This window comes from Salvelinus fontinalis, chromosome 16 (genome assembly GCF_029448725.1).
Source record: "Salvelinus fontinalis isolate EN_2023a chromosome 16, ASM2944872v1, whole genome shotgun sequence".
NCBI lineage: Eukaryota > Metazoa > Chordata > Actinopteri > Salmoniformes > Salmonidae > Salvelinus > Salvelinus fontinalis.
In genome coordinates this window covers 24,561,555-24,583,888 of record NC_074680.1, presented here as the reverse complement: position 1 = coordinate 24,583,888, position 22,334 = coordinate 24,561,555, and the positions used below count along the sequence as shown (strand labels likewise).

At 46.3% G+C, this 22,334-nt stretch overlaps 1 protein-coding gene across 2 annotated transcripts in view; it reads right to left on the bottom strand.

The window, feature by feature from the left end:
• The window catches only part of LOC129812843 (cysteine-rich motor neuron 1 protein-like), a 59,796-nt gene that overhangs the window by 18,018 nt on the left and 19,444 nt on the right, over nucleotides 1–22,334 (bottom strand). The window contains exons 4-7 of one of the 2 annotated variants that reach the window (XM_055864758.1): nucleotides 14,130–14,372; nucleotides 10,037–10,216; nucleotides 2,405–2,608; nucleotides 194–322 (exon numbers count right to left, since the gene is read on the bottom strand). In XM_055864758.1, coding sequence (XP_055720733.1) covers nucleotides 194–322; nucleotides 2,405–2,608; nucleotides 10,037–10,216; nucleotides 14,130–14,372 — 756 coding nt within the window. The remainder of the gene's footprint in view (nucleotides 1–193; nucleotides 323–2,404; nucleotides 2,609–10,036; nucleotides 10,217–14,129; nucleotides 14,373–22,334) is intronic. The other variant, XM_055864759.1, reaches the window with a different exon arrangement.

The window sequence follows — 22,334 nt, the reverse complement described above, 5'->3', positions numbered from 1 at the left end:
AGCCATGGTAACAAATGAGGTGCGACAGATATTTGCTTTATGTTTCTGTATTGGAGATAATGTGCCAGGGATTTGACATTTGGAACAAGTTCCAGCATGTCTGTGTTTATGGTATGTGTGTGTTCATGTGTGTTCGTGTTTATGTGTGTTTATGTATCTGTGTTTAACTCTTTGCGTCTGGTGTGAGACTCACGGTTGAGGCACTGGCAGAGCAGGCAGCCGTTGTCGTCCTGCTGGAAGCCGTAGGGGCAGTCCTTCCCTGAGAAAGAGCAGTTCTCCAGACGAGGACATAGCATAGGGCTCACCGTCTCATACGAAGGCTCTGTGGGACAGAAAAGCAGGTTATAACCTTCATATGATGCTGCTATAACACTCACAGACATGTCATACTATACCTGCCTCTGTGAAGCCTATAACACTCACAGACATGTCATACTATTCTCAAATTAGGCTTTTATGAGAGCAAAGAGTAAAGAGCAGTAGACTTAGACACACAATGTTACACATCCATCTCCATGCCAACAGAAATGGTTCAGTGTTCACGTTGCTGCCATCTGAGAGAGAGCGCTGTGATTAGAGATAAACGCAGGGCCATTACACGAGATATAGGTGCTCTCTATCAGAGGGCTTTGATGAATGAGCACCTCACATGTTGTCTAAACGACCTGGAGGAGTGCAGGAGCACGGCTTGGCTCAAGCACAAACAGAGAAGCCCGTGTGTGGGAGTCTGGTGAGTCAGAGGCTGGCACTGGACAGACCCAGAGGGCCACATCATCACTGGAGCCCACCAGGGATGAGGTGTAATGCTGGCCTGAGTCACACATGTACAAGCCACAACCAGGGGAAGCTAGGTGGGGGTTTAGTTGGGGGGGGGGGGGGCTCTCCATTATCTTGTTACATTCGGAGGGAGGAGCACCAAACGAGCTGTAACTAATTACGCTCACAAAGAAACAGTGATCCACTCCAATTAAGCTTGATCCGGCAATGCAGTCCGGAGGCTCTGTACGGTAGGTGTGACGTGATTGCGGAGCCTCAGGAGGCTTGCGGAGGCCAAATCAAGCTCTCTCCCGCATCACCGTGAGCCTCCCAAATTTTGTAACAATGCGGAGAGCTCCGTATAGCTCCGCACTGACATGATTGGTTGAAGGTAGGTTGGGGCGGTACGTCCTGTATAAACACAAACTCACTTCCTTGACAACATCCTTCACAACAGCTACGCTCTGCTCCGTGAAGCACAGGAAATATGAATGCCCTGACTTCTGCAGAGGCCGCATCGCAGTAAATGCTGTGTGGCCAATACAGACACCGGAATGACCATAAATCAGATTTAACCCCTCAGTCTAAGCCACACCTCATGCAGGTGGGTCACATATTGCGGGCTGGGCCAATAAAAAATCACAAAGGAGCCTGCAGCTGAAGAATGCTCCGTGGCCTCCCCTTTAATGAGCGGCCAACATGGCCTCCACATAGCTTCAGGGAGAGAGACTATCCTACAGTCCAGTTCCACCAGTCAGGTTCCGAGCTCAAACTGACTGTACAGCGCAGTAGGAACAGTTCCATTTACCGATGAGGACGTTAATTGCCAGATGTACATTGACATGTTATACATCGGATGTAGCTACATTGACATGTTATACATCGGATGTAGCTACATTGACATGTTATACATCGGATGTAGCTACATTGACATGTTATACATCGGATGTAGCTACATTGACATGTTATACATCGGATGTAGCTACATTGCCATGTTATACATCGGATGTAGCTACATTGACATGTTATACATCGGATGTAGCTACATTGACATGTGAGGGGGTGACCATTAATGGGGGTGAATTCCTGAAAATCAGCTGGCGAGTTGCAAGTTGTTTATGATATCAGTTTTGACAGATACACTATGTTGGCTATATCAAGAGCTCAATGGAATGCCAGATGCAATTGGTGGCGAAGCCCCTGACCCTTACACAATACATCAGAAACATTTCAATTAGACAATGTAATTAGATTAAAAACTGTGAGTTCATGTAACGCTCTTTCCTGCCCTATTACGCTAGTTGAACTGAAAATTCAATCTTCCATCAAAACGTTTGGTATGTCCATTGTCTGTAAATGCAATATAAGGCTACTTCAGAAGAAGTGCAACGTGAGATATTTCCTTGTGAGGAAATTGACTGCTTATGACAATGTGGGCTATGTCTAGAACATATTTAGCATTACATTTGACCTGTTCCTTGCTAGTTTCAGACTTAAATCTCCAACTACTTCAACACTAGCCAATCGTTTTTTCTCAGTTGTATGTTTAAGGCAGTTATAAGTCAGCTGTAGTCCCTGCTACAGGCTGTATGTGATCAAGTACAGTATGTGCATACAGATATTATTTTGTGTGTGTCTCCACACGAACCCTCGCAGAAGGGGCAGCATTCTCCAGGGATCTTGACTGGGTTCTGACAGCTCTGTTTGCAGGCCATGGCGGTACAGTGGGGCTCTCCATCCACACACTGACAGAAGGTGCAGTCATCCTCCTTCCACTGCTCCTCGTGGCCACGCAGCTTGTTGTTCACCCAGCAGCTGGCCTCCGTGCTATCCATAGACAGGAGCTCCACATCTGGATACACAGAGAGGGAGACAGACAGAGGCTGTGATCAGAAGGAGAGAAGCGTGGGAACTATACTGTGCTGTTTGGTATGCCGTCCTTACTTGTAAATGCTGTGTGGTACATATGCCTTATGACACACACTCTACTTCCTAACAGATTCAATAAAATCATCATCATAGTCATCATCAATGCCGTTGTCATCATCAACTACAGTGGAATTAGACACATTCATACAACGCCTATGAATGTGGGAACGCGTCATAGCCATGTTATTGAGTTAACAAAGGACATGGTGGAATCAGAGGTGAGGGAAGCAGGATATTCCTGGAGGGACCAGGAGAAACTGGCCAACCACCAAGACCGGTGGATGAACCCTCAAGAGTCAGGAGTCAGAGAGTGGATGTAAAGCAAATGTACTGGGATCTAATGTACGTAAGTAGAGCTGGATGGAAGAGCATGTCATATTGGAGAAAGATTAGTTAATTAAAAACACAGCGAGACATACATATCTCATTTCCTGTCTCTGCAGTGTCTTTCCCCATAAGAGGAGTTAACCTCAGCCATGTGCATGTCACACAGATACAGTTTCATCCGTGCCCCCAAAAGGCCAAAGAACAGTTCAGGGTTCAGTGCCATAAATTTCACTCCAAAGCAAAAAATCCCATTTAAGAGCATTACAGTGCATTCAGAAAGTATTCACAACTCTTGACTTTTTCCACATTCTGTTTTGTTACAGCCTCAATTTGAAATGGATAAAATAGAGATTTTTTTTGTCACCGGTCTACACACAATACCCCATAATGTCAAAGTGAAATTATATTTTTAGAGAAGAAAAATCAAATGAATTACAAATGAAAAGCTGAAATGTCTTGAGTCAATAAGTATTCAACCCTGTTGTTATGGCAAGCCTAAATATGTTAAGGAGTAAAAAATGTGCTTAAAACTTCTTAAGTATAGGGGGCAGTATTTTTGTTTTTGGCTAAAAAACATACCCATTTGAAACTGCCTATTCCTCAGCCCCCGAAACTAGAATATGCATATAATTGTCAGATTAGGATAGAAAACACTCTAAAGTTTCCAAAACTGTCAAAATATTGTCTGTGAGTTTAACAGAACTGATATTGCAGGTGAAAACCTGAGGAAAATCCAATCAGGAAGTGCCTCTTTTTTTGAAACCTCTCTGTTCTTATATATGCCTATCATCCATTTAAAGGGATATCAACCAGATTTTTCTATGGCTTCCCTAAGGTGTCAACAGTCTTTAGACATAGTTGTTGGAGGGCCAGTAGGAGGCACTCTTTCCTCTGGTCTAAAAAATATCCCAATGCCCCAGGGCAGTGATTGGGGACACTGTCCTGTATAGGGTGCCGTCTTTCGGATGGGACGTTAAACGGGTGTCCTGACTCTCTGAGGTCATTAAAGATCCCATGGCACTTATCGTAAGAGTAGGGGTGTTAACCCCGGTGTCCTGGCTAAATTCCCAATCTGGCCCTCAAACCATCATGGTCACCTAATAATCCCCAGTTTACAATTGGCTCATTCATCCCCCTCCTCTCCCCTGTAACTATTCCCCAGGTCGTTGCTGCAAATGAGAACGTGTTCTCAGTCAACTTACCTGGTAAAATAACGGTAAAATAAAAAAATAAAAAATAAAATAGTTTCAGGCTTTTATTTTGAAAAATGAGGGAGAACGATCACATTGCGTAAGTGGATAGGTGGGGGCTCTCAGAGTGAGTTTTGCGCAACAGAGAAAGGCGGCCATTGTTACTCCCGGGCCTATTGAAAAACCAACACTCCCGGTTGATATATTATCGAATATACACTGCTCAAAAAAATAAAGGGAACACTTAAACAACACAATGTAACTCCAAGTCAATCACACTTCTGTGAAATCAAACTGTCCACTTAGGAAGCAACACTGATTGACAATAAATTTCACATGCTGTTGTGCAAATGGAATAGACAAAAGGTGGAAATTATAGGCAATTAGCAAGACACCCCCAAAAAAGGAGTGATTGAGGAGGTCATTTTGCAGGGCGCTGGCAGTGCACCTCCTTGCACTAAGGCGGAGGTAGCGGTCCTGCTGCTGGGTTGTTGCCCTTCAACGACCTCCTCCACGTCTCCTGATGTACTGGCCTGTCTCCTGGTAGCGCCTCCATGCTCTGGACACTACGCTGACAGACACAGCAAACCTTTTTGCCACAGCTCGCATTGATGTGCCATCCTGGATGAACTGCACTACCTGAGCCACTTGTGTGGGTTGTAGACTCCATCTCATGCTACCACTAGAGTGAGAGCACCGCCAGCATTCAAAAGTGACCAAAACATCAGCCAGGAAGCATAGGAACTGAGAAGTGGTCTGTGGTCACCACCTGCAGAATCACTCCTTTTTTGGGGGTGTCTTGCTAATTGCCTATAATTTCCACCTTTTGTCTATTCCATTTGCACAACAGCATGTGAAATGTATTGTCAATCAGTGTTGCTTCCTAAGTGGACAGTTTGATTTCACAGAAGTGTGATTGACTTGGAGTTACACTGTGTTGTTTAAGTGTTCCCTTTATTTTTTTGAGCAGTGTATATTTGAAAAACAACCTGAGGATTGATTATAAAAAGCGTTTGACATGTTTCTGTGGACATTATGGATATTATTTGGAATTTCCGTCTGCGTTGTCGTGACCACTCTTTCCTGTGGATTTCTGAGGATAACGCGCCAAACGAACGGAGGTATTTGGATATAAAAATAATCTTTATGGAACAAAAGAAACATTTGTTGTCTAACTGGGAGTCTCGTGAGTGAAAACATCTGAAGATCATCAAAGGTAAACGATTAATTTGATTGCTTTTCTGATTTTCGTGACCAAGTAACCTGATGCTAAGTGTACTTAATGTTTTGTCGAGCGATCGATAAACTTACACAAACGCTTGTATTGCTTTTGCTGTAAAACATAATTTCAAAATCTGAGAAGACAGGTGGATTAGCAAAAGGCTAAGCTGTGTTTTGCAATATTGCACTTGTGATTTCATGAATATGAATATTTTTTAGTAATATTATTTGACTGTGGCGCTATGCTATTCAGCGTTGCTGATGACAATTATCCCGATACCGGGATGGGTAGATCAGAAAGGTTAACAAGTCAAATAATAAGTTGCATGGACTCACTCTGTGTGCAATAATAGTGTTTAACATGATTTTTGAATGACCACCTCATCTCTATACCCCTACTCATGTAATTGTCTGTAAGGTCCGTCAGTTGAGCAGTGAATTTCAAACAGAAGACCAGGGAGGTTTTCCAATGCCTAGCAAAGAAGGGCACCTATTGGTAAAAAATAAGACATTGAATATCCCTTTGAGCATGGTGAAGTTATTAATTACACTTTGGATGGTGTAGAAATACACCCAGTCACTACAAAGATACAGGCATCATTCCTAACTCAGTTGCTGGAGAGGAAGGAAACAGCTCAGGGATTTCACCATGAGGCCAATGGTGACTTTAAAACAGTTACAGAGTTTAATGGTTGTGATAGCAGAAAACTGAGGATGGAACAAAAACATTATAGTTACTCCACAAGACTAACCTCATTAACAGAGTGAAAAGAAGGAAGCCTGTACAGAATAAAAATATTCCAAAACATACATCTTGTTTGCAACAAGGCACAAATTGATGTAGTTCTGTCCTTGAGCTGTTCTTGTCTATTAGTGTTCTGTATTATGTCATGATTCATGTTTTGTGTGGACTCCAGGAAGAGTGGGGATACTAATAAAATACCAATACCAAAGTAACACTGCAAAGAAATGTGGCAAAGCAATTAACGTTTTGTCCTGAATACAAAGTGTTATGTTGAAGGCAAATCCAATACAACACATTACTGAGTAGCACTCTCCATATTTGCAAGCATAGCGTCGGCTGCATCATGTTATGGGTATGCCTGCAATTGTTACGGACCGGGGAGTTTTTCAGGATAAAAAATAAATGGAATGGAGCTAAGCACAGGCAAAATGCTAGAGGAAAACCTGGTTCAGTCTGCTTTCCACCAGACACTGGGAGATGAATTCACCTTTCAGCAGGACAATAACCAAAAACACAAAACCAAATCTACACTGGAGTTGCTTGCCAAGAAGACAGTGAATGTTCCTGAGTGGCCGAGTTACAGTACCAGTCAAAAGTTTGGGCACACCTACTCATTCAAGGGTTTTTCTTTATTTTTACTATTTTCTACATTGTAGAATAATAGTGAAGACATCAGAACTGTGAAATAACACATGGAATCATGTAGTAACCAAAAAATGTTAAACAAACCAAGATTTATAAAAAATTGTAGATTCTTCAAAGTAGCCACCCTTTGCCTTGATGACAGCTTTGCACACTCTTGGCATGCTATCAATCAGCTTCACCTGGAATGCTTTTCCAACAGTCTTGAAGGAGTTCCCACATTCTGAGCACTTGTTGGCTGCTTTTCCTTCACTCTGCGGTCCAACTCATCCCAAACCATCTCAATTGGGTTGATGTCAGGTGATTGTGGAGGCCAGGTCATCTGATGAAGCACTCCATCACTCTCCTTCTTGGTCAAATAGCCCCTACACAGCCTGGAGGTGTGTTGGGTCATTGTCCTGTTAAAAAACAAATGATAGCCCCACTAAGCGCAAACCAGATAGGATGGCATATCGCTGCAGAATGCTGTGGTAGCTGGTTAAGTGTACCTTGATTTCTAAATAAATCACTGAAAGTGTCACCAGCAAAGCACCCCCACATCATCACACCTCCTCCTCCATTATTCATGTTGGGAACCACACATGCGGAGATCATCCATTCACCTACTCTGCGTCTCACAAAGACACAGCAGTTGGAACCAAAAATCTCAAATTTGCAAATTTGGACCAAAAGACAGATTTCCACCGGTCGAATGTCCATTGCTCGTGTTTCTTGGCCCAAGCAAGTCTCTTCTTCTTATTGGTGTCCTTTAGTAGTGGTTTCTTTGCAGCAATTCGACCATGAAGGCCTGATTCATGCAGTCTCCTCTGAACAGTTGATGTTGAGATTACTTGAACTCTGAATAATTTATTTGGGCTGGAATTTGAGGTGCAGTTAACTCTAATGAACTTATCCTCTGCAGCAGAGGGAACTCTGGGTCTTCCTTTCCTATGGCGGTCCTCATGAGAGCCAGTTTCATCATAGAGTTTGATGGTTTTTGCAACTGCACTTGAAGACATTTTCAAAGTTCATGAAATTTTCCACATTGACTGACCTTCATGCCTTAAAGTAATGATGGACTGTTGTTTCTCTTTGCTTATTTGATCTGTTCTTGCCATAATATGGACTTGGTCTTTTACCAAATAGGGCTATCTTCTGTATACCAACCCTACCTTGTCACAACACAACTGATTGGCTCAAACACATTAAGAAGGAAAAGATTCCACAAATTAACAAGGTACACCTGTTAATTGTAATGCATTCCAGGTGACTCATGACCTCATGAAGTTGGTTGAGAGAATGCTAAGAGTGTTTAAAGCTGTCATTAAGGCAAAGGGGGGTTACTTTGAAGAAGCTCAAATATAATATATATTTTGATTTGTTTAACACTTTTTTTGGTTACTACATGATTCCATATGTGTTATTTCATCGTTTTGATGTCTTCACTGTTATTCGACAATGTACAAAATATGAAAAAATAAAGAAAAACCTTGGAATGAGTAGGTGTGTCCAAACTTCTGACTGGTACTATAAATCTACTTGAAAATCTATGGCAAGACCTGAAAATGGTTGTCTAGCAATGATCAACAATACAATCTGACAAAGCTTGAAGAATTCTGAAAATAATAATCTGCAAATGTTGCACAATCCAGATGTGGAAAGCTCTTAGAGACTTACCCAGCAAGACTCACAGCTGTAATCACTGCCAAAAGGTGCTTCTACAAGGTATTGACTTAGGGGTGTGAATACTTATGTCAATGAGGTTTTACCCATTTGTTTGAAGTCTAGGACCACAACATAATGAAGCCTGTTTGAGAGGCAACCCAGAAAACACATGGAGCTCCATTTGAGGTCATGTATGCCCTCTGAATTCTGGGAATCTATTTTGATGACTTAAAAGTTTACCATAAATGATCATGATTGTTTTTATTCAACAATTTATTGTTAAGAGAGGCAGGCCATTACCACGGCAGCGCTGTGAGGTGGAGCTGGAAGGTGGTCTGAGGGCAGTGCACTGAACCTGTGTGTGTGTATGTGTGTGTGTGTGTGTGTGTGTGTGTGTGTGTGTGTGTGTGTGTGTGTGTGTGTGTGTGTGTGTGTGTGTGTGTGTGTGTGTGTGTGTGTGTGTGTGTGTGTGTGTGTGTGTGTGTGTGTGTGTGTGTGTGGTGAAGGAGTGGGTCTCCCTAAAGACGGAGTCCTATTTGCCCGATTTGATTCCAGCAAAGATTTGGCTGCTGTGACTCCTTCATCTGTGTGTGATTATACTGAATATGAAGCAGTTCTGCTTTCCTCTCAATCTCTTTATTTCTCTCTCTATCCATCTCTCACACTATCAATAGCAAGCCTAAAAATACAAATTACAATACCTTCACACACAGCCGTGAAGCACTTTTAGGGCTGTAGGTGACTTGACCTGTCTACAAATAGATTAGAACAGGTGTGCAGCTTGGGTTGCTCTTAATAACGACGACAAACCAAATACCACCCCCAGCTTAGAACAGTAACACTGACAATGGCTTCATCAATGACTGGAGATTTCCATGGCCAAGCAGGGACACAAGATGAAAGCATTCCCCAAAATCTCAGGGGCTGAACATTCCAGATGTACCTCCAACACTGACCTCCAATAACCTCCTTCAGTCTCCCTCCCTCTCATGTGTCTGATCAAAAACACTGGCAGCCAAATCTGTCCACCACCACTATGCTTCACGAGACCGTCATTTGTTGGCCATATGCGCTGCCGAAACCCAAGCCTTTTAACAGCTCCAACCGCAGGTACCAGTGTTTTTACTTGCCTCTGAGGGCATGTGTTTTAGTGTCGAGGACAGGTACAAAAGGGGTCTCCCTCCATTAAGGCAACCAGATATAATGAAGCCAAAGCACTCACTCAAAGGAGGTTTATGTTCCTGACCTCCTACCCATTGCTCATTCTTTTGACCGGTCCTTGTATGTGAAGCATGTTAATGACTGCTGAGTCCAGCTGAATGTAAACGGAAGCCATTAAGGTAAGGATATTGTACAGCGTGTTGGGAGCCCTGGGGGAGTGTATTACAGCCCTGTCTGCTCCGTACGTCTGCATGCCTCCCTACTAGCCTCCCTGTCTGTCTGGCCACACTCAGAGCAACACTAATGACAAACGGCCTCCCGAACTGTGCCAGCTCACCTCCACCAATCAAACAAAATCTCACATATCTATAAAACTATCTGTAATAGATACTGTTGTATAACTTTAAAATGATGTGTGTACCTATGCATACAGGGCAGCATTCTCCCTCTGGGATGTAGAAGTTCTCACAGTCCAGTTCCGCACATTCCGCTTTGGAGCAGAAGGATATCCCTCCTCGACACTGGCAGAGCCAGCAAGGGTCCATACGGTACACCTCCCCCTCGGAAAACTCCTTCCCGTTGTGGACACACTTGGGGGAAACTGGGAAAGTGGAAGGGGAAACAGACGCTGTCAACCTGAACGACATGTGGGGCTCTTGATGGCTAACATACATTCACGGCTGATGAATGAACATACTATGCTAAACCATCCCATTTGGTATGTATTAAATAGCTTATCCACCCCAGGCCAGAATGAGTTTGTTGCTTCTGTAACCGTGCATTAACTCAGATGCAATAATTACAGTGTAGCTAGCTGTGGATGGAACAGAAGTGTATTTGTGTAAAGTCGTGCTGAGCTATGCACTTGAGCCGAGAGCCCTGGGGACTGGGCTCCAACAGCATTAGACAATGAAGCCAGCTCCATTGGGTGGAACTTAGCAGAGATCTGTGGAGTCTTGGTGTAGGTGGCGCACGCAGCGTAGCTCAGCTCAGCCCAGTGCTGGGTAAAAGAAAACAGCAGCGGGCTGGGCTGGCACAGTGTGGTCTGGGGTGCTGGGCTGCAGACAGCACACAGGCCATGTAAAGCCAGCGTAAGTACCGGAAACCTCCACTGTCTGTCTCCAAGCGCCGGCCCACAGAACAATGTGGGATCGCCGGCCCACAGAACTACTGTACGGATCATTAGAGACCCTTAACAAGCCCTGAGCAGCCGCCTCGCAGACACTACCGTCCAGCCACTGCCCACGATGCTCCTGGAACACCCCGAGGAGTGGGTGTTTGTATTTGTGTGAGAAAGAGAGTGGTAAAGGAAAAGCACTCTCTTTATTTAGTATTTCATTCATCAAAGACAGCTTTTTTCGCCATAAAGTTCTATAATTTCAGTGATTGCCATATGTCATTTTATTGGATTACCAGATAAACCATTTGTCTATGACACTGTCATTGGCTATGACTATGACTCAGTGACTCAGGGCCTTGAAAGACCACATTAACTTCTCATTAAAACCATGACCATTAAGTTACTGCAGGAGAATGGTTACGTAAGTGGACCCTGGTCATTGTTTAATAAATGATGGAGTGGAGGGACAGGTACCAGCACCACACACAGGAGAAGTCTGCCTGTGGCATTCAAGGGTGCCCAGATGCTAACAAATGTAGCTAGCCCTATTAAGGTTTCCATGGGGGGAGGCAGCATCTGTATACCATACCCTGGTAGAGTGCTGTTCTGACCCCTCACCTTTCTCCCTGCTTCCTGGACCAGCCCTGCACTCTAATACAAAGCAGGTGGGCCAACTGAGTTGAAAGTAAAGTGAGGATTTGTTCTCTCTCTTTCCCTGTCTCTCTTTCCCTCTACCCCCCCCCCCTCTCTCTCTCTATCTCTATATCTCTATCTCTCTCTCTCTCTCTCTATCTCTCTCTGCTTGCCTGCCTGCCTTGCGTGCAGCATAACCAAGCAGACAAAATGCAATAAGTACCTTGCCGGGCAGAAATCAAAAGGCATGGCAACATTTTTAACGCTTGGGAAACAATAGGAAGTCACATGACGGGATGTTCACATGTGATTTCCGCAGTATTTGCTAATGCTAATCCCTAAAACAAACTAGCGGCAGAGACACTAAATTCCATTCATGCATTCTGATTTCCAGTCCAATCCATATTGAGGATAGGATAGTGGCCGGGGCTGAAGGTATCATAAAACCCTGACCCTGGCCAACCCTAAAACATTCATGATAAACTGACATGGTGTGACTTGTCTTTCCCAGCTAACAAAAATGCAAAACCCAAATGATAAACAATAAATCTTTATTATTATTTATTTTTACCCCGTTTTCTCCCCAATTTCATCGTATCCAATTGGTAGTTACAGTCTTGTTTCATCGCTGCAACTCCCATACGGAGGCGAAGGTCAAGAGCTGTGCGTCCTCCAAAACACAACCCAACCAAGCCGCACTGCTTCTTGACACAATGCCCACTTAACACGGAAGCCAGCCGCACCAATGTGTCAGAGGAAACACAGTGCACCTGGCCACCGTGTCAGTGTGCACTGTACCCGGCCCACCACAGGAGTCACTAGTGCACGATGGGACAAGGACATCCCTGCCGGCCAAACCCTCCCCTAACCCGGACGACGCTGGGCCAATTGTGCACCGCTCCATGGGTCTCCTGGTCGCATCTTGCTGCGACAGAGCCTGGACTCGAACCCAGAATCTCTAGTGGCACAGCTAGCACTGTGATGCAGTGATTTAGACCACTGGGCAACTTGGGAGACCATGATAAACAAGAATTCTGAGGAGATTTTTCTCAGTTTACGGCTTTAAAGTTCTTGGAAAGCATGTACCATACTAGTCTACATCAAGTCCTGACCTAAATCCATGCTACATGCTACATGCTACATGCTACATGCGACTCCAGACTGTTTGCTCATCTAAGGGTTGATAAACAGTAGGCTACTGTAGCATGGTCATTTGGGACCATCTGTAATGTCAGATAACATCAGGTCAGAAAGACCATGCCAGCTCCTGTCCAGTCACCCAAACTCATTCTTCAGCCAGAGCTGGAGACAGTCTCTCGTCAAACATGGGCAAAACACAAGGGGTCCATTGTCATATTAGTCTGTACACTGACCAAAAACCCACCAAAAGCCAACCTCTGGTCTGTAAAATCATGTGCTCAATGCCTAAGGTCGCTGGCAGCTGGGTACTATTATGTGTTTCACAGAGAAATATTATAGGACGCCCAAACTTTGTTAATAATGGTGTGTTTTGTGGATGGGGCTTGGTGTTTGTGAGTGACCCAACATATGTGGGATGTTTCTTTTCTGAGGAGGTCTTTGGGGAGACTGGGGGGGATACTAGGGGGTAGGTGCCATGTCTTCATCCCCAGTCTCTCTCTGTTTGATTTCTGATGTGGGCGCAGTCATGCAGGGCTAACCGCCAGTAGGGCAGGCACAAAGGGCGTCAAGTCCGGACCCAAAGAGCAGCAGACACTTGTTATCAAAACACTGATCCCCTAGCCTCTGCAGCCGCCATTCAGCCCTCACCGGCCTGCCTGACTCAATTACACTCCCCCTGGCAGACTGGAGCACATAAAAAGCATTCCCATCAATGAACTGTTGAACCTTTTCCTTTTTGACGTATGACCAGACAGGAACTCTTTGACACTGCACTTCTGTTGAGCATATTGGTAGCCTAAGCACTTTTTTGGTCACTGCACTCATTAAGTCCATTCATTCCGGGACACGGCACACATTTATGGACGCAGAGGGGCCAGAATGGGAATTTGTTCTGTTGGTAAAACAGCAAATATTTGCTGGGAGGGCAGAGTAAACAGCCAGGTTCAGGTCCCCTCCCTCCCTGCCTAACTCCCTCTCTCCCTGACTCTGTGCCTCCCTGACTGACTGGCTGGCTGATTGGCTAGCTGCTGTGAATGTGAAATCTAACTCTGGGCTGTTGGAGGAGAGTGACTTGGCTGCACTACCAACATCTGCTCTCTCTCTCTCTCTCTCTCTCTCTCTCTCTCTCTCTCTCTCTCTCTCTCTCTCTCTCTCTCTCTCTCTCTCTCTCTCTCTCTCTCTCTCTCTCTCTCTCACATACACAAACAAACACACACACACATACACACAAACACACATACATAAACACACACACACACACATACACACATACACACACACACAAAGGGCGAGAACACCAGTTGTGAACACAATCTGCCTAACGAGACTCATTATGATTAACATGCCAAGAGGCATTGAGATTATTTGCGGATATACACCTGAAAAAATTATATGAACCGTCGTCACACTCTGCAGTGGCGGAGTGTAATTACCATCTCATTACTGACTGTCCTTTTCATCACAGGACATTTAGTCAACTGGGATTTTGGGGGGAAATTGTTTTCTGAATAAAATAATTACCTCCACAAAGGCATAACATTTCACACCAGCACCATTTCTCTCAGCAAGAAAACAAAGAAGACTACACCAATTCTTGGCCTGCTATGTTTATATACATTACCTTTCACGCATTCGAACACGTCGCAGCAGTCCTCTGGCTTGCCGGTGGCCTGGCTGAGTGGTACAGTCTTCTGGCCGGAGGGGCACCGGGGCTTGTGGCACGCGCGGAAGTCACAGGTGCACTGGGAGGGCACAGTGGGGCAGCAGCCAGCAGGGGGAGTGTAGCTCTTGGTCAGAACCGAGCCCTCAGGGCAGGAGGTTATGGACAGAGCAGGGCATGTGATCCCGACACACTTCATCTCCTCTAAAATAAAGATACACACACACACCGAGTCAGTCACATACAATAACAACCCTCAGTGAGGCATACTGTAACACCACCTTCCACCCGGCTCCAGGCTACAACAGTGCCCACACTGTTCGCAGGGCGGCAGGGGAAAAGGGGGGAGAGGAGTGGGTCTCCCTGGCCTGCATGCTAGTGTTAGTGGAACAGTGTAGAACAGTGGTGCTCATGTTGCAGGCTTGGGGCTGAGTTCACAGCTCAGTACAGTCATCAGATCCCCTTCACTCCGTGGCAGCTTTACAGCATCCTGTTAGGACGGAGAGTAAGAGCTACGCTAGGCTCCAAACACGACAACCTCTCAGCACATCCTGTCTAATGCCTGCCCTGATCTCTGCCTAACCACTGGATCCAGCTCTCACCCCAAACAGCCTCTCCATCTCACCACCCATTAATACAAGGCCATGTTCAACACTGGCCTTTTTCTCCTGCCCTGAGCCTTATTTTAGAAATCACACTACACTTAGCATAGTAGGAAGCCAGAGCCAACATAATGGTCCTGATACCCTGGTTAGGGGGTGCAGGGGGCTGAGGGGTATACTTTGGACACCATTCAGGAAAAGTAAAGTAGACTGGAGTGCCCCTCTGTACTCATATTGTAGAAGAACAGTAGCTACCTTACAAAGCTTGGCTTACCCAATCCTTAACCACTGTTTATTTTTGGTTCTACCATGTCACTGTAATATATACAGAGTCGAGGGATTGGGTGCTGCAGATTTACATCCTGTCCAATAATTGTCAATGTCTAAGTCATTTCACAGATCTGCTACTAGGACTAGGCTAGAGTGTAGATCTATGGCTTTTACGGAGGACTAGGGAAGAGAGAGTGGAATGGTGGAATAAAGCAGTGTATGATGATGACAGTGGAGAAAATTGGTAATTATGTTTCTATTTCATGTATTCCCTTGGGCCTTTACGAAAGGGAACGCCATGAAGCTGATAAAGTACTATTAGCCTCATAAGAGAGGGAAATTTAATGGCTATGATTGCGTATGAGAGGAGTACTTCAATCTCTGCATGCATTCTGGTTTTGGTGGAGAGAGAATACAATGGGTTGAAAAAGCTTGGGGTTAGTGGATCGTCCAAAAGCTGGTTTGTTGATGTCCTTCCCAGACTTTCGGCGGTTCCCTGGTGCAACACGACTCTAGCAGGGGGGTCTTATCCCTAACATTTGAGCACCTGTAAGAGGATCCCTGAGGCTTTTCCCACCAGATGGGAAACTGAAAAGACAAATGGAGGGACTGGAGCCCAGGGTTCTGACTGTTTCCTCACTGACAGACAGTCCAACTCCACATACAGCCAATGACTCTAGTATTACTTTCAGTGGTCAAACCCTCCGAGGTTGAACATATCGGTCTGACCCAATGCTCGCCAGGCATGTTAATTGTCTGGTTAAGAAGTCATTTGAAGTTTCCCTGACCCAGAAAAGATGAAATGTTAAGTTGTGACTTGAGCAGGAGAATCATATTTGGGGTGGGGGAATATCTGACAGACGAAATTAAGGATAAAGGTGTTGGATTTTTCCTTCCCTGAATAAATAGTGCAGGAGTGGGAGGTAGCGGTCTTCACAGGTCCACCCAAACCGAATACCCCAGACCCGAACCAAGACCTGAGCCGTCCAGGTCCAAAATTCTAGCTTTTCCAGCAGGTCCGGGTTGGGTCCTGTTTGACTGTCATCGGGTCTTGGGTCTATGTAACTACAGCTGATAGACCCGAGTGGACCTGAATGGATCCGACCAAGGATCTGCATAGCCTACAGCATATTTATTGTACGCTAATAAGGGGAATATAATGACAATAATATAAACGCTATATGTAACATTTCTTCTGAGTTACAGTTCATATAAGGAAATCAGTCAGTTGAAATAAGTCCATTAAGCCCTAATCTATGGATTTCACATGACTGGGCAGGGGTGCAGCCATGGGTGGGCCTGGGAGGGCATAGGTCCACCCACTTGGGAGCCATGTCCACCCACTGGGGAGAGGCCCAGCCAATCACAATGAGTTTTTCCCCACAAAAGGGCTTTAATACAGACAGAAATACTCTTCAGTTTCATCAGCTGTCCGGATGGCTGGTCTCAGACGATCCCGCAGGTAAAGAAGCCAGATATGGAGATCCTGGGCTTTCGTGGTTACACGTAGTCTGCGTTTGTGAGTCCGGTTGGACGTACTGCTCGATTCTCTAAAACAACGTTGGAGGTGGCTTATGGTAGAGAAATAAAGAATAAATTCTCTGGCAACAGTAATGGTGGACATTCCTGCAGTCAGCATACCACTTGCATGCTCCCTCAAAACTTGAGACCTCTGAGTCATTATGTTGTGTGACAAAACTGCACATTTTAGAGTGGCCTTTATTGTCCCCAGCACAATGTGCACCTGTGTAATGATCCTGCTGTTCAATTAGCTTCTTAATATGCCACACCTGTCTGGTGGATGGATTATCTTTGCAAAGGAGAAATGCTCACAAACAAGAATGTAAACAAATTTGTGCACAAAATTTGAGAGAAATAAGCTTTTTGTGCGTATGTGTAACGATTGTCGTCGGGAGAAAGAGAAGAGGACCAAGGTGCAGCGTGGTAAGTGTCCATATTATAATTTAATCAAAACTGAACACTAAACAAAATAACAACGAGGAAAAATTGAAAACAAAACAGTTCTGCAAGGTGACATACACTAAACAGAAAACAACCTCCCACAAACACAGGTGGGAACAGGCTACCTAAGTATGATTCTCAATCAGAGACAACGATAGACAGCTGCCTCTGATTGAGAACCATACCAGGCCAAACACACAGAAATACAAAACAAGGACAACATAGAACACCAAACATAGAATGCCCACCCAAACTCACGCCCTGACCAACCAAAATAGAGACATAAAAAGGATCTCTACGGTCAGGGCGTGACAGTACCCCCCCCCCCCCCCCCCCCCCCCCCCCCCCAAAGGTGCGGACTCCGACCGCAAAACCTGAACCTATAGGGGGGGGTCTGGGTGGGCATTTCACCGCGGTGGCGGCTCTGGTGCGGGACGTGGACCCCGCTCCACCTTAGTCTTGGCCCACTTAGGTGGCGCCTCTGGAGCGGGGACCCTTACGGCCGACCCCGGACCGGGGACCCTCGCAGCGGGCCCCGGACAGGAGGGCGACTCTGGCTGCTCCGGACAGGAGGGAGACTGGCTGCTCCAGACAGGAGGGAGACTCTGGCTGCTCCGGACAGGAGGGAGACTCTGGCTGCTCCGGACAGGAGGGAGACTCTGGCTGCTCCGGACAGGAGGGAGACTCTGGCTGCTCCGGACAGGAGGGAGACTCTGGCTGCTCCGGATAGGAGGGAGACTCTGCCTGCTCCAGACAGGAGGGAGACTCTGGCTGCTCCAGACAGGAGGGAGACTCTGGCTGCTCCGGACAGGAGGGAGACTCTGGCTGCTCCGGACAGGAGGGAGACTCTGGCTGCTCCGGACAGGAGGGAGACTCTGGCTGCTCCGGACAGGAGGGAGACTCTGGCTGCTCCGGACAGGAGGGAGACTCTGGCTGCTCCGGACAGGAGGGAGACTCTGGCTGCTCCGGATAGGAGGGAGACTCTGCCTGCTCCAGACAGGAGGGAGACTCTGGCTGCTCCAGACAGGAGGGAGACTCTGGCTGCTCCGGACAGGAGGGAGACTCTGGCTGCTCCGGACAGGAGGGAGACTCTGGCTGCTCCTGACTGAAGCCCGCCGCTGGAGGCTCCGGACTAGAGGGCGTCGCTGGAGGCTCCGGACTAGAGGGCGTCGCTGGAGGCTCCGGACTAGAGGGTGTCGCTGGAGGCTCCGGACTAGAGGGCGACGCTGGAGGCTCCGGACTAGAGGGCGACGCTGGAGGCTCCGGACTAGAAGGCGTTGCTGGAGGCTCCGGACTGACGTCCTTCGTTGGAGGCCTCGTGCCATAACTCCTCACTGGAGGTTTTGTGCCATGGCTCCTCACTGGAGGCTTCGTGCCATGGATCCTCACTGGAGGCTTCGTGCCATGGATCATCACTGGAGGCTTCGTGCCATGGATCATCACTGGAGGCTTTGTGCCATGGATCATCACTGGAGGCTTCGTGCCATGGATAACCACTGGAGGCTTCTTGCCATGGATCATCACTGGAGGCTTCGTGCCATGGATCATCACTGGAGGCATTGTGCCATGGATCATCACTGGAGGCTTCGTGCTATGGATCATCACTGGAGGCTTCGTGCCATGGATCATCACTGGAGGCTTCGTGCCATGGATCATCACTGGAGGCTTCGTGCCATGGATCATCACTGGAGGCTTGACTCTGGGAGAACTCACATGACTCACCAGGCTGGGGAGACATGCAGGAGGATTAGGGCTTAGCACAGGCACAGGACTCACCAGGCTGGGGAGACATGCAGGAGGCCTCGTCCTTGGCCGAGGCACCGGATACACTGGGTCGTGGAGGCGCACTGGAGGTCTCGAGAAAAAAGCCTGCACAACCCTTCCTGGCTGTATGGTGACTTTGGCCCTGCACCTGCGGGGCGCAGGCACAGGACGCACTGGGCTGTGCAGACGCACTGGAGACACAGTGCGCAAAGCTGGCGAAGGATAACCCGGGCCGAGGACACGCACTGGAGAACAGATGCGCTGAGCCGGCATCATCCCTCCTGGCTTGATGCCCACTCTAGCCAGGCAGATGCGAGGAGCTGCGATGTAGCGCACCGAGCTATGAACACGTACTGGAGACACCGTGCGCTCCACCGCATAGCACGGTGCCTGACCAGTACGACGCTCAGCACGGAGAGTTAGCTCAGGTCTCCTACCTGACTCCGCCAATCTCCCCGTGTGCCCCCCCAAAAACATTTCTGGAGCTGCCTCTCCTGCACTTCTCCTCGAGCCAACTCCTCATAGCGTCGCCGCTCCGCTTTTGCTGCCTCCAGCTCCTTTTTCGGACGGCGATACTCTCCCGGCTGTGCCCATGGTCATTTGCCGTCCAAAATGTCCTCCCATGTCCAGGAGTCCATTTTCCCACGCTGCTTGGTCCTTTGTTGGTGGGTGGTTCTGTAACGATTGTCGTCGGGAGAAAGAGAAGAGGACCAAGGTGGTAAGTGTCCATATTAATAATTTAATCAAAACTGAACACTAAATAAAATAACAATGAGGAAAAAACGAAAACGAAACAGTTCTGCAAGGTGACATACACTAAACAGAAAACAACCACCCACAAACACAGGTGGGAACAGGCTACCTAAGTATGATTCTCAATCAGAGACAACGATAGACAGCTGCCTCTGATTGAGAACCATACCAGGCCAAACACACAGAAATACAAAACAAGGACAACATAGAACACCAGACATAGAATGCCCACCCAAACTCACGCCCTGACCAACCAAAATAGAGACATAAAAAGGATCTCTACGGTCAGGGCGTGACAGTATGGAACATTTCTGGGATCTTTTATTTCCACTACATGTTGCGTTTATATATTTTTTCAGTGTATAAGGCCTAGCCAACATATTAAGATATATTTCTTAACCAAAAGAGCAACTTCGCTGATAAACATAAAAACAATTGTCACTCGGGTCCAATTGAAACGGACCGGTTAGGTTACGGGTTGGGTCTAGATCTGGTTAATGTTGGGTCCATTCAGGTTTGGTTCTGATTGTTTTCGTGGCCGGGTCCCCCTTTCAGGGCCGAGTGGCGCATCTCAGTGCTAGAGGCGTCACTACAGACCCTGGTTCGATTCCAGGCTGTATCACAACTGATCGTGATTGGGAAACCCATAGAGCGGTGCACAATTGGCCCAGTGCCGTCCTGGTTAGGGGAGGGTTTGGCCGGGGTAGGCCGTCATTGTAAATAAGAATTTGTTCTTAACTGACTTGCCTAGTTAAATGTTAAATAAAAATAAATAAATACAAATATTGGGTCCATTCGGATCTGGGTCTGATTGTCCTCGGGCTCATTTGGATCCGGGTCTGGTGGTCCTCAGGTACATTTGGGTTCGAATCCAACTTTTTGGATCCAAAAAGACCTTTAGTGTGAGGTATCTGTACTGTACGGTTTGCTCTAGGAACCTGTGAACAGTCAGGGCTGGCACAAAGCTCGCATTGATAAACTTTGTTACTGAATAGTGTCATAGAGAAGGGGGAAAATTCCCCTGAATTAAGTCGAGCAACAACCCTTTTAACGGTTTTTGGCCTAATTCCTACATTTAAGTTAAATAAACTTCAGTTAGATAGAAATAATACCTCTGAAATCAGCCTAACAGCAGTAAGTCAGTATCAAATCAAATCAAATGGTATTTGTCACATACGCCGAATACAACCTTACCGTGAAATGCTTACTTTTCCAACAATGCAGTGTTCAAAGTAAGAAAGATTAGCCCCCCCAGAAAAAGGAAATTGTAACACACTAAAATAACAATAATGAGGCTATATACAAGGAGTACTGGTACCGAGTCAATGTGCAGGGGTACGAGGTAGTTGAGGTAATTGTAGGTAGGGGTAAAAGTGACTAGGCAATCAGGATAGATAATAAACAGAGTAGCAGCAGCGTATGTGAAGAGTGTGTCTATGTGCGAGTGTGTGTACGTGTGTTGCTGTCCAATAGAGTGATTTACATATGAAGACTTTTTAAACCATGAATTAAACGTTGTGCAATGTTTGCATTGAATAAACTTTCAGTGTATTGTATGTGCCCCAGTCAAAGAAAACAGATTTCTCATTCACTTCTAACAATGGGCGGACTGGAGCACGCTTGGAGACAAGCTGGCAGACATACTATTGTCATTCAAATGAATGACATTGTAGCCATTTGTGGAAATGCTCCAAACCAAGGAGGTCCAATTAATATAATTTTCTAAAATATACATTTATGAGCACAACAGGCATGGAAACAGCATGGTAAACTCAGTGGAAGATAGATTTCAGCACATGTTTGTGTTCTATTTGGAAGCACCAATGGGGTAATTAGAGAGTCAGTGGTCACTAGAGCAATTTCTGTATCACAATGGTTGCTATTCTCTAGCTCAAAACAAAAACACAAAGTCCTAATTTGGCATGCTTGATAAATTCAGTCTGTAGAATGGCCAAAATATTCTCTTGTTGGGGTGGTGAGATAGTATGGAAAACCTAGCAACACTCTACCAAAGCCTTAATACACACATGTACAAACAAACACACGCAGACGCACACACACACACACACACACACACACACATTCACATGCACACACACTCACGCAACCTGAAGCCGGGCTTGAGGTGGAATCTGAAAATGTGTTTATTACCACAGAATGGGCTATTGTAAACAATGCATATTTCTGGCATCTCAGAGCTCATTCAAAAAAAAAAACTCTTTGTAAATGAGCTTTTTTCTACAGAGGGCACAGATGCACAGTATTTGTCTGACTAGAGCAGCTCTGGTAGGCAGAGGAGGCTGTGTTGACAGCCTGAGTTTACTCATGGAAAAAGCGCACAATGTGAGTTCTGTTCAGTGACTGACTTTGGAAGCAAGTCAGCAGAGAACAAAGCTGTCTTAGTACAGCTGCCCTCCGTGGGCTTCTGGTCTGTCCTCAGGTTTTATACAGTTTGTCTGCAAAGGGACCCATCAGGCCTGTCTCTCTCTCACAAAAGCTGTGGAGGTCTGGCAATGTGCCCACTGGCGGTTGGGGCTGAAAACGTCTGCATTGTTCTCTATAATAAAGAACTAAGTCTGAGAGGTGGCAAAAGCCACAGGGTCACAGGAGAGAGAAACATAGACTTCTGAACCTCACACTCTAGTTAGAACAGTCAGGAGAGAGAGCAGCAGCAGCCCACCGTCCACACTCAAAAACACACACAGACCTCACAGCTCCTCGCTCTCTCACTCTCATGCGAAATATTTGTGGCTGAAAAACGGGATCCTGGTGACTCAGGCAGCAGAGCTGCAGCTGCGGGTCGAGTGTTCTCTTC